General features: G+C 39.0%; 1 protein-coding gene across 1 annotated transcript in view; it reads left to right on the top strand.

The window, feature by feature from the left end:
- Positions 1-9,060, top strand: part of SLC1A7 (solute carrier family 1 (glutamate transporter), member 7) — a 55,901-nt gene extending 46,841 nt beyond the window's left edge. The window contains exons 9-11 of the mRNA XM_009884612.1: positions 2,675-2,809; positions 6,614-6,713; positions 8,824-9,060. Coding sequence (XP_009882914.1) covers positions 2,675-2,809; positions 6,614-6,713; positions 8,824-9,060 — 472 coding nt within the window. The remainder of the gene's footprint in view (positions 1-2,674; positions 2,810-6,613; positions 6,714-8,823) is intronic.
- Positions 9,061-13,734: the final 4,674 nt, after the last annotated feature.

Here is a 13,734-nt window from a genome sequence, read left to right on the forward strand (position 1 = left end):
CCTTGGAGGAGCAGGGGAACAGGGAAGGAGGACAGATGCTAATATCAGGGCAGGTTTTCATCAAGATGTCATATCACTCAGATATTATCTGCTGCTTGTTAAAGCAGAAAACTTCATAAACAACCATGCTCTCAGTGGGTAGAGTGCTCTCGCTGTGTACTCCATCCTTGAAAGTTCTGTAATGGATCCAAAAGACTAGAAAAGCCAGCTGAACAATTACTGCCAGAATTACTCCAGTGGCTGCCAAAGTATGCCTCAGGGACTGAAACCTGTAGGTTTCCAGCAGGGAACAAATGATTAGAAAAACATTCCTCATAGTCAGAGCCTTGTGCAATATATTTGAGGTCTGCTTACCTACCCACCCAGTGACCTCATCACTGTCCCATTTACACTGCTGGGCCTTGCCCATCTTCTGCTGGGCTTGAAAACCTTCATGACAAGAGGAGGAGAGTCCTGAAACTAACCCCAGATGACAGCTGGGGTTTGCTAATGGGCTTCTGGCAAGATCTGGTTAGACTAGAAGCAGAAGAAATAAATTGTGCCCATATAAGCTCATGCTTCAGGCTCTCTCTTTCTGTGAAAATTATTGGAGTGCTAAAATTTAGTCTTTTGTGATTTTGAATTTGGGGGTGTTTTTAGAATGTTCCAGAGCATGGGCAGACATTACATACGCCCTGAAGTAGAGAATGGTGACTTGAAAAAACTAAGGAGAAAGAGGATAATGGTAAATGGATAGTAGGTAAGTTCTAACCTTCTCTTAGCAGAACCCTATTTTATCTCTTTATTTTCACTCCCCATATTAAGTGCTAGTACATAAGAACCAGACAGAAGCAAAGACAGTAGAAGGAAAATACAAATGAAGATTGGCAAAATCCAATAAAGGAAAAGAAATAAGAAGACTGATTTACAAAAGAAGGGGATAAATAGGAAATCACGGTGTATTCCGTACCTTGAATAACTGAAGCCGAATTCTAACTCTATTCTATGGGCTAAACCTGCCCCAGATCTTTATACTTTAGGATCTGGAGATCTGAAATTCAAACATTTCCAAGTTCCAGGATATTTTTGCCAGAGGGGAAAAAATGTTAGAAAAAATAATCAGTCTGCTTTGCTCATAATCTGTAAAATCCAGCTTGACAGTTTATGTCAATGTGATTATGCAAACCTAGATGTAGCAGAAAAGGGATAAAGATCCTATTCCCATCAAATGAGCATATTATAGGAAGAAACATCTACACTAAGGTAAAAAATCAGTGGAATAGCAGATGATCTTGCCTGTACGGTCTTAGTTAAACATTCCTGTATTTGCTCCCAGTTAAGTTATGAAACTTTGTGGCCTGAACTTTTTTAGGAGGCAGAAGCAGTCCCAATCAGTTAGCCAGTTTAGAGCACTAACTGGAGAACCTTTTAACGTTCATTATATTTATCTCTTATTCAACTACTGAGCTTCTCTCCTTTCCTTTCTATCTATACTCTGCCTATTACAATGCTACTAGGATGCTATAAAAGCTAACTTTTCAAAACGTAGTTTTAAATCTTTCTTGTTCCCCATCACGCCCACATGCAAATGTATTTTTTTTATTGCAGGAAAGGGCTCTAGTTATAAATATTGATGCTGCTCTACTGGTACACTGTACAGCTGTGAGAAAGATATTGGATATCTCTGTGTCTCAGTTTCCATGTGGGTGAATACTGTTACCCTCATTTTCCATCATAGGAGGTTGATGAGACTTAACTGCTCGCCAAAAGCTCTGAAATTCTGGATTGATGAATGCAGTGGATTATCAGTGTATATGCTTTATGTCATCCTTTTACAATTGTCAACATTCATTTTTTGTCTTTCTGCTGGATGGCCTGGCTCTTGGAAGTGGCCAGATGGGCGGAAATGAACATATCCGGTCACTTTTGCTCCTGGAAAAAGGAATGAAATCCTTCCTCTAAAAATAGCATTATGAAAAAAATGTTAAGCCTGCCAGGTCCACTCCTGCCCTGGTCTCACATTCATTTCTGCTTGCCTGGCTGAAAAATTGGTGTGAAGGTCAAGTAAAAATACTTTCCAGAAACTGAAGAGGTACAGTGCCATTCACGCTTGCTTCATATTTAGATCCAAGCATGCAAAGCTATGTGCTATGCAAGGACTTCACCCTTGGCCCAGCCTCTTTTACCCTTGGCCTAGCCTCTTTGTGATGGATTGACGTTAAAGGCCCTCATCGCAGCCAGCCATGGATTTGCCTGGCACAGGAACTGCCGATGATGACTCAGAGATGTCTGCTGGGAGCTCTGCTGCCAAGGGTGAAGCAACGATGAGGAGTGCTGGCAGATTCCTGGCACACAGTGCTGAGTGGTGCCATGGCCCACGAGAAGCTGACGTAACTCAGAGAAGCCCACAGCCTGGCTGTCCCCCTTTCTCTGCACTTGTAATTTTAAGAGATAACATCGAACTGCCCCACCAGTGCCAAGGCTGCAAAGGTAGAGGGTAAGAATTCAGCGCTGGGCAGACAGTTTGGCTTGTTCTTGTTCTCTGACCTGGCTTCTGTCCACAAAACACTGACACTTCTGTGAGGCTTGTGTGAGAAGGATTATGGTTTAGGAAAGCTCCTGTAGAAACACGGTGTGGTTTCTTGCAGAGCAACCTATCATTGGTAAAGCTTATTCCTTTCTTTCTTTGTTTAAGTATCACAGCAACAGCTGCAAGCATAGGTGCTGCAGGTATCCCGCAAGCCGGCCTGGTGACAATGGTCATTGTTCTGACCTCAGTTGGGCTCCCAACAGATGACATCACATTGATAATTGCCGTCGACTGGGCACTGTAAGTGACTTTAAGCTTTTGAGGTTTCCAGTAGGGCAACATTGCTAAAAAGGCAAATGGCCTCCAGGGGTAAAGTAATACAAATATATATATAAAAGGCATGGGAAGTAATTATTTTGCTTTAAATGGTGCTATTGTGGCCTCAGATTAAATACTCTGCTGAAGTGGGCATTATATTTAAAAAAGACATAAACAAATGAGAGAATCTAGATGAGAATTGGACAATATGACCCACGTGGAAAGGCTGAAGAAGCAGACTTCATTTAGTCTAAAACCAGAGCAGGATGAAAGATGTTACCACAGCAGTTTCTGGTACAGAGAAGATTGTCCTGAAGAAGACAATGATCAATTGTTCTTCACAGTCACAGGGAGGGAGGATGAAGAAATAGACCTAAGTAACTACCTGAAGTCAGATCACAGGTGTATATAGCTACTAATACTATAACTAGAAGCATGACATAGTCAACCTGAATGCAATACTTGCAATGCACTGCATTAGGATGAATAAGGTCTTCTTTTTATCACAGATCCTGATGGAATTCTGCTCTTTCTGATTTCAGTGCTAAATAGGCAGCAGCAATTTGCAGCCCCCTATGTGGAGCCATGTTCTGTAAGCGCAGCCATTCTGTAGAGAGGTTTCTTTGCTGCATCTCTAATCACTGAGGATTTAACAGCAGAGGCAGAGGCTAAAACTTAACATGCTCAGAATAAAAGAGATTCGTGTCACCCATGAGAAGAGACATTTTAAAAATCCATAAAGAGTGGTTTATTTGAACTCTTAACTTTTATGTAAGTGTCCATAAATCAATCAAAACATTTTGAATAGTCTAGAAAGGTGAATCGTAAAATACTGGTCCTTAGCTCATTGGCATTTCAATTAACTCTGTAAGTAGTGTATGCAACCACAAGGAAAGAGTCCAAACTAATTTTTATTTAATCTCTATAAAATATATCTCCATTAATACAGTGGAGTTTCATTACATCAAGGTTCTGGGTAAAAATGTGTTATAAGTCCATTCTGTTATATATCCTATTTTATTCAATTTTAAACCACTGATATTTTTTTTGCACAAAGAATTGTATGAAGAAATTATTTGCTTTCCTGTTCAGTGTAATAGATGATGATGATGATGATTATTATTATTATTATTATTGATCATGATGATACGAGACATAAGTGTTGTGTTGTATGCATATTTTAAGACATATTTTATTTTAGGAATACCGGGAATATTCTTCTGAGAAGGATAAATAATACCTGCTATGGGCACCTAAACTTGGGAATGGCAGTTCAGATTTTGATAAAGCAGCCTTTCTAATGCTAGTCACTGAAGCTCAGTAGTTAATGAAGCACAACAAAATCAAAGTATTTTAAGCTGTATTACAAAAGCCTTTTCCCTCTATATTGTTCAGTTTTTGCCCAGCTCTTCCAACATCAACATTTCATTGTTTTTCCAGTATGTCTTCCAGTATATATGGGAATTATGCTACTTTTTGTCTTACAAAACTTTTCAAAACAACAGACAAAAAACTTTTTCAGGCTACAATTCTGGGTAGTATTAAAAAAGTGAGCAAGGAACAGACCCAATATTCTGTCTTTTGCAGATGACCTTTCATACAAAAAGTATATTTCTATATTTCGGCACTTGGTGGTTTCAAGACCCTGCAGATGCAAAGTGTCAACATGGTTGACATGATGAATATTTTCAATATTAGTTTTGGAAGTACTGGAGTATGAAGATTGCTTAAAGAAGGCTGGTTAGATGATCTCACGAGACTGAAATACCCATTACAATGCACTGCAGGTATTACAACTCACTTCGGTAGCCATAACATGTATGTGAACTTCATACCTTTAGCTAGTACCTAGAGACATAAAGAAGAAAATCAAAACGTTTCTCAGCTAATTTATTAAAAACAAGGTAGAAGTTTTGCATCTTTAATAATATCATCTAAAGCTGAAATACCACTGCAACACCTGATTCACGTGTTTGCACTGAAAGAAATGCCAGTAGCAGCAGGTTGGCCTCTTACTGGTGAAATGTCAGTGATGTGCAGTGTGGTTCTACTCATGTGTAGTGCAAACTACTCCACACACACAGAAATGTGGAATAGAACTGGTCAAACAACACGCCAGGCAATGCACTTTCTTAAGAGTTTCAGTGTCGTGCACTGTTTCCTCAGAAAAATCAGAATGCTCATCAGAATCCAAAACGGAGTACAAACTCTTGAGCTCTGCTCATACAGCTTCTTCTCTACCATAGCTGACTCTTTGCATAATCCAAAATTAACAGCCCAGAATATCTTTCCAAGAATCAAACTTTGATGATCAACAAAAAAAAAAAAATGTCCGTGTGTAATAGGAACATCTATCAATATATGCTGTAACAGTATTTTTCCCTGCTTAACGTATTCTTGTGGGAATTTTCCTCAAGGCAAAACCCAAAATCAGAGCAGTAGGAATTTTTAAAAATGGATTCTGCAAACAAGTGTAGGACCGGGTCCTGGAGTCAACAACAACATCTAGGTGCAGGCTTTGGAATTTTATTGCTGAAGTTACTTGGAATTGCATGTACAATTTGGGTAACTGCGCATGCAAATAACCTTTCAGGCAGAAACTTTCATGTTAATTAGACAAATAACTACATAAACATTTGCATGCACAGAGTACATGCCTAAAGTGTCTGAAAAAAATCAGCGCAGTTTCAATTCTTTTCTATATTAAGATACAGGATCAGAAATCTGGGCAGTGTTGATATTGGACTGTCACTGACTTTAATAAGCCAAACATCTGGAGATTCCTGAACCTCCATTTTATAACCCAAATTTATAAATTAAATTACTAATATGACACAGTTTTCACATGTGTAGGTTTTTCTTGGAAAAGACGTGATATATTTCAGAGTTAAAAGCTATATCGCCTATTTGAAATTTTAACTAATAGATTCCAAGCTGTTTCAAGTATAATACTTGTCTGTGACAACCACTTACTTTTGTGTATTTACAGTGTGTATTTTAATAGATTTGTTTTTCAGACATTGGGTAGAAGATGTAAACAGGGAATAAATGATCCCTTAAATGAATAAATGAAGAATAGTGAAACTGTACATATACAAAGTACTGTCAAGCATACAATTTTAAATTGGAAAAGATGATAACTGAAAAGGAAGACTCTTTAAGAGCCACTGGTAGCCATAGCAACCACAGCTTTTTCAGAAATGAATATGATTTAAATATGGTCAGTGCCTGTGAGTGTAGTTATTTAGCAATCTTCTGAATAATTTTTATTTTATTCTGCACGTTCTACCAATACAATAATCTTCTTAAATAGCACGTTGTTTGCTGAGATTGGGACCTTGGTAACTAATGTAAGTTACTGGTTGTATTGGCTGCCCTTTACTTTTATTGAATTAAGGCATTTGCAGCACTAAACCCCAAATCAGACCATAATACTGGACCTTAACATGAAAACTCGGACATAAATGCAGTCTTGATCTGCTGTGTTAAACGTTTTTAGTGCTGAATCAGCTTGCATGTATAGGGATGCATAGCTGTTCTGGTTAGCTCAGTCACAAATTAAAGTATGTGGCAGCACAGCACACTAAGCTCAGAAAAGGCTGGAAACCCCAACTGAGCCGCTCAGTAACTAGTGGCTGCCCTGTGTCAAACTCCTTACTACCATTTCTAAACTTTTTAGTTCATAAAAACAGAAAAACTCGCCTTCAGTTATAATTACTCCAGCGATGAAGGCATAGGAATGTACCCAAAGAGCCAACAACTTACCATTAGTATTTCATTTTCCAGAGACAGGTTTAGAACAATGATCAATGTCCTGGGAGACGCACTGGCTGCTGGGATCATGGCCCACATCTGCCGGAAGGAGTTTATCAAGGACGGTGATGAGGTAACAATGCCATATGCCAGGGTGTGCCAGTGTGTGCTGTATTACAGCAAAGAACCTGCGAGCTCTCAGCCTCCCAAATTTGTTTCATCTAGTTTATAAAAGGTGTTTCAGAGACAGAATTGGGCAATGTGCTGTTTAGCCAGTTGGGGTGGAGGGGTCCTTTTCCATGAGGGCATGCAAAAACCTACTCAAATGCAAAGCTTGCCAGCAAGCTGTCTGACACACTGGGGATAGGAGCAGGAGAAGCAGCTGCACTGTCCTGCAAATGCTTGAGTTGCTGGAACTGTGAGTCTTGCTCTCAGTACCCAAGTCCTGACTGGCCAGTAAGTCATCCTTCTTCTAAAAATGTGACCAGCAACAGAGCAGGGTCACAAATGTCCTTGAGTATTTTTGTGTAGGGGGAGGTAAAGGTACCTATGAGTGTGTATATGCATAATCAATAAGCTCACAACAAAAGCGACTACCCTATTTCAAGCCTCTGTCTTAGCATAATCTGAAGCCACCATTGGAATAATTTCCTTTCTGGACTAGCACAAGCACATTGCTCCATTCTTGACTTCATTCTCAGGCATCTTCATGCCTTCTACATTTAGTACATGTCCCTCCTTACATCTTTGCTTTTCCCTCTCTCTATCTTATTCCAAACACCACTCATACCTCTGTATTCTGCCCCTGCCTCCCTCCACTCCTATGCTTTTTTTCTTTCCTCCTTGTCATGCATCATTCAGTCTTTCCTTATACCAGGAACTCCTCCTCATGCTCTTCCTTCCAATCCTTGACAAAGGAGGTTCCTAATTCCATGAGCCTGTCATTCTTGGGGGTGCTAATCTCCAAGCATTTCAGCTCATGGCAGACTCTCACTACCTTTCTTCCACAAAGACAGAATAGTTTATGCAGAAAAGTTTCTTTATCAGGACTGATTTTCACAGGGCATGTTTCATTTCTGTGCATCATTTATAGTATTCTCCAAAGAACAACAGTATTAATAGCAAAGTTTTATTTCTATTATTATTTCTCCCATTTTACAATCTTTCTGGTAAATCCCATTCTCATGCCTTCCTGCAAAATGCATTTAAAATTCCTGCTCTTTTAAGTTTTATAGAGAAAGACAGGCCTTATCCTTTGAGGTACTTAGCACCTGCAGTAATCACTGATGACAGGATTAGGCCTGAATATATGGGCTACACGTATAGCTAGCTACAAAAGCCTAAACATACTACCTGATGGTAAGGTATGTCATCTGTTAAAAAGCCAGAAGTAAAGTCTGAGTTCCTGCATAACACAGGCCTCGTGACATTTCACTGCTGTATTTAGAACTCAGTCAGAACTCAAGAAGGGATGTTTCAAGAATATAAAATCCCTCCTAAGGGACTATTTAGTCATCTGTGATGAGATGTTTCTTTGCATCATGCTCTATAATTGTATTAAAATATACCATTAGTGTGCCACACGTTTTGGCTGCATAATTTGTGGAGTTAGTAACGTATACTCAAAGGCCAAATTTTCTCAGCTGCAAACCCACCTCTTTTCTCTGCCAGTATTTACGTCTTATTTTCCCCATCAGAACTTCTGGTTGGATTTAAAGGACACTTCAATATTTAACTTATGAATCAGTCAATAAAACCCTCAATTTCTTTTGAAATGGTGCAAACTGAAAAGACAGGTGTTAGTTTATTGGGTTAGATGAAAGTCAGAAGACAACAAATACTTACTGTGCTATGTAATTGCACTCAAGAATAAGCACTGCCCAAAGCTCAGCATACTTGTTATTGAGAGTCCATATCTTTCAAACTTAGCCCTGAAATTCTAGTCTTTATTTACCCTACTTATATTGCTTTACTGATACAAGCAGTTATTACTCTGGGTATAAGTTAAATTAGAGATGTGATAGAATTTGCATTCTTACATACTTAGAGACACCTTCACCTTATCCAGATGGTGCAAAGATGCTTCAGCATATATGAGAAACAGGTCTGGAAGTCTCTGGAGGCCCTAGATAGATAATCCTGGTGAATGTAAAGCAGACCATAGGCTTTCAAAGTAAAAGTTCCTTTCCTGTTTTATACAGCAAACAGTGGCAGTATTCCAAATCTTAATGTTTTTCACATAGGTGCCATTGATCTGTGAAACTAAGCCTATTAACATCCATCAGATTGTGGCTTACCAGAGAAATGGCTGTGTGAAGACCATGAATGAATCTCGTGGACCAGAAACAGTGAAAGGGTTTCAGCACCACATACCTGTACAAGTGGAGCAAGAAGAAAGTCCAGTGGAGAATCACACTAAGAAATCCAACAGTAAAGACCACTGCACTATTGAAATAAATGAACTAGAAACAAATGTGTAACTGCTACACTCAGTGGTATCTCATACCCCAGGGACCTGATACCCAATCTCTACCTCACAGCTGGAAGAGGGACTCCTTGCCTTGAACAGGAAAATGTGGAATTATCGCCACCCTGCTTGTACTGGAGCTAGGAGACCAGCTGTGAACGTCAGGAAAGGCACACAGCTTGCAAGAGACATGGACTTCTTTAGGTGGAAGATTTTAATACTGAAAAATTAACTAATGGATGACTACTGTTTCATTCTGCACTCATCTGACTCCAATATAGTATTTGACACTCCTTTGGCTTCTTTTTTTTAAGTTTTTTTTATTTGACCCTTTTTGATTTTCTAACCAAAGCCTTTTTTTTTGTGAATTTAAGTAATTCTGAACACTGTATTTATGTAGATTTTTTGCTATGTGAAAATGTTTCACCAAAACTGCTAAAGATACTAATTTTGTCTAATATTCGCTAAATATAGAGTTTGTGCTTAGTTATAGAACAGCAGTAAGAAAATCACACTGATTTCCTGATCTCAAGGGGTTACAAATATTACTAAATAACACTTCAAGCAAAGGTGAAGCAAAGCGTGCGTTTTTACAAGAAAGCATATCAAGGTAATTCTGATGGGCAGCCTTCGGAGACGGGCATTCAAGTGTGATACATAACACAAAGGATTCCTAGATCACTGCAGAGCACAGTTTGCCTTCCAAGTGCCAGATTTATTAACCTTTTTTAACCTAACTCTTTAGTAGAGTCAGTACCATGCACATGCAGTGGCAGAGGCGATGTAAGCCCTAATCCAAAAGCACTGGTGCTAATGTGTCCCCTCCTGTAATCTGTAGGCTGTTCTACTGTAAATATGTATAAACCCAAAGCTCAAGCTCTTGAACCATACACTCCATCGCAAGGGCAGACTGAACACAAACTGGAACCCAATGATGCTGTGTAATATTGGGGTTTTGTGAGGAGATTGCTGCGGAAACTGGCCTGTTATTTCTCATAATTCAGTGGTTAATCTACATTGACAGTTACTCCCTTTCCACTATTTACTGAATCTTTCAGTTACAATAAAATCTGCTGAGTATGTTTCCAATGTTTGTGATAGAGAACATTTTTAATAAACCTGCCATTTCAAAAACGGGCTGTCTGTCCACTTCTACTATTAGTGTCTTCATATTTCTCTGCCAAAATGGAGAGTGGAAGTAAGCAGACCTTTTGAAAAGTTGGGATTCAATCCAGAGATTACATACTAGTTCATATCAATACACTTCACATACTATATTTAGCTACTTGTGGCATATCAGTTTCAGATTAACATGTGCTTCGTATTATAATACGCTCCTCTCACGTGTAGAGAAAAAATAACCGAGTCAAAAAGGAGAATTTCTGCACTCAGCAGAAGCAGAAGTGCTTCATGCACATGATTAACATTTTTCCTGGAATGTGCATGTTCACCTCTTCTTCAAGGGCTCTTGTTCAGACTATTTCTTTTGTCATGCACTAATTGGTTGTCTCAGAGGGCTGTAGTATAGGTACTTTAAATACCAAATGGTAAAGCCAGAAAGAACAAACATATGTTTTATTTGCCTATAATTCCTCAGGAATTCTGTATTAATTTGAAAAAACATACAGTTGGTAACTATTTTCCTGGTTTGATCCTAGAGTGAAAACAAAAAACACAGAATGCAAAGAATAGGAAAGAACTAAAATTATTCAGAACAATTTGCTCCTGAACAAGTCCTTTAGTGGACCTGCTCTGCGGAGTGCCATTAAAATGAGTGATTTGGGAGAGCTGAGGCTGGTCTGAGCCTCCCTGAATGGGCAGAAGCAGTAGCTGACAAACACGGCATCTGACGCTTTCATCTCAGCAGCACTGGCAGCTCCAGGAGGTCCCCTTCATCCTTCCCCAGCTGTCCTGAGTTTGTCCTGTCCTGACAAATTTGTCCCCAATTCCTCCCTGTACTGCCTCCCCTCCTCTCCCATCTGTACAGACCCAATTATTTGAGGCCAAATGAAGAATCAGATAAGAAGCATTTTTAATTCAAACCAGTTCAAATATGTTTTATCACAGTCCTAACAGTTGTGTCAACACAACTCTGTGATGAGGGATGACACAGGACAAGAACAGCAGCCAGGGATGAAACAGCCTAAGTGCATGTGGAGAGGGCAGTACAACCAGTACCTCTGCACACTGACTTTACCAGCAAAGAGAACATAACGTAAAGATTCAACTTCACACAGTCAACTACAGCTATGTGAAGTGACAGTAAAATTCTGCCAGTCATCTGTCACTTTACAATCGCTATGCACAGACAGAAATGATGAAGAGGCCAAGTAGATCCAAGATTTGGAATGAGTAGTTCCAATCTAAGAGTTTTTGGATGAGTTTGCCCACACAAGGTGCCGTGGTCTATCAAGCAGAAAGTGCTGCTAGCCTTACCATCACCTTCTTCTCCAGCCACCTACAACCTTCGGCTAACTACAAAGTGCAAATCCTTTTCCCTGCTTGTTGAGACAGCTTACTTAGTGTGACAGTCTTCACCTTAGTCATATCTCAAGCAGTCTAAGCCAACTCCAGTGCTAAGAAGCTGTGACTTCTACAAGGAGAACTTGAGATGAGATAAAGCATCAAAGACCAGAAGAAGCAGTCAGTTGTGCTACATGAGTCCTACACAATGACAAAACCCACAATTTTGTCCTTTACACTCTGTTTGGCAAGTAGGGAACATGGAAGTCTTATGTGTGAAGGCATATTTTTATGGAATCAACAGGCTGTTTTAAAATAAGCCTTCTGCATTCAAACCCTATTCATAGATGGTCCAGTTTTGCTTTGTGAATTTGAAATATGGTTGGGGTTTTTTTTACATTATATTGTTCAGGTCTTTAAAACTTGGGTTATATACAAATATATGCCTCCCATTCACCCTAAAAATTACACTTTCCGTTATCTTTGTGAGTCACTGTCTCCTGTAGTTTGGAGATACTGTTTGGTGTCTTAAGTTTTGCTTTTACAAACTCTTTTCAGGGTGAGTTTATTTTCTGTTGATGTTGTCTAGGGCCTTGCACCAAAGTGGCAGTTGCAATATGAACCAGCTGGGAGAAAGGCAGTGGTTCAGTTTCTAACTTGACCTTTATAATTTGTAGTATCAAGTAATGCTAACCAGAGGCTTATGGCACTTTAGTTCTTTGTTCTGGTAAATATATGTTGCTTAGTGTGACCTTGACTGGAGCATCTGACTGCTACTACAATCATTCTGTGCTAAGAACACAACACACCACTGTTAACTGTGGAAAGGTAAATAATGAAGTTAAAATAATTTTTATGGTAAGTTTTCCTCCATGTTAGCTATTTTCTGTGCTCACGGTGTTTGTTGTCAAGCAGCTTGATACACATTTTTCAGCTACAATCACGCTTCCTTCCAACAAAAATAACAAAGCTGTTGATTATCAAGTTAGAGTGCAAGCTTTGTGTTGGTAAATATGTTTCTCCTACTTTCAGAGCATAAAAACAAACATGTGACCTTTATAGTCTCAAAACTTTTACATTAAAAAAATCAATCAATCAACCAATCAATCACTAATTACAACAGTTTGCATGGAATACTTTCAAGTATATGTGGAAAGAACTTATTTCTTAACTGGCAACATTCAACTGTATTTTGAAGTTGTCTCCCCCTGCTAAAAAGAAAGGGAACTTAGCCAATTAAGGTATACTCAAGACACATTGGGGAGAGTGTTGAGGAGGGAGAGAAGATAATGGTGATGCATTGTATACAGCTGTGGAAGAAATAATTTAGGAAGTATCCCAAATTAACACATGCTTATTAGAGACCATTGTTATATGCTGGTTATTTTGCAACTGCATTGCTCTAGAAATACTACCCAGAGGAAAGAAGTCACTGCAGATTGTTGTGGCATAAAACATCATTAAAGACATCTTATAACACATTCTTGAGGATTTTTCCAATGCCAAAGAAATTTTGAAGTGTCGAATTGCTGTAATAAATCCTTGTGTAAGAATTAGGACTGGGAGAAAGAGACACAACCAGAGCACTTACACATCCCACTAGCTCCCAAGAGCTTTAGGCTGCCAACCCAAATATAGAAGTTTATGGAATGAATACAGTTGCTCATATTCTCATCTAGTCTTAACTGATACCACTTAAATGACTTAATAAGCTAAGCTTATTTGTGCCACCTGCATACATATCCCAACATACAAATAAGATGATCTAAAGAATTTGCTAAAACATTAAATCACAGACTCCCTCCATGCTATACTAGCAATCCTAAAGCCCTTAGAAAATACAGTTACTCTGTAATATCCCCATTTGATGAACTCTCTCTCTCAATTCTACAACAAACATTAATTTTAGTCCCTTTTTAACAACAGCGAACTGGTTTGTAATACTTTCAAAGCAGACGGAAAGCTTCATCTTTAAGCCAGATGGATAGTCTTGGGAATGACCTCAGTCCTTTCTGTGCTTTCCATAAAAATGAGGTAACTACTAGCAGAAGGTGGTTGATGTGTGCAAGCAAAATGTGTAATCTGGGAAATGAATTGAATCTGGAAAACTCAGGCTGCCTTTGATCTTGCCCAATGCTAAGTACTCCTGTGTCTGCGACTCTACTGAACAACCAGGTGCGTTTTTACATCAAGACAGCTATCTTTCATTACAGTCACAGTGGCA

The sequence above is a fragment of the Charadrius vociferus genome, unplaced genomic scaffold (assembly GCF_000708025.1).
Source record: "Charadrius vociferus isolate BGI_N301 unplaced genomic scaffold, ASM70802v2 scaffold163, whole genome shotgun sequence".
NCBI lineage: Eukaryota > Metazoa > Chordata > Aves > Charadriiformes > Charadriidae > Charadrius > Charadrius vociferus.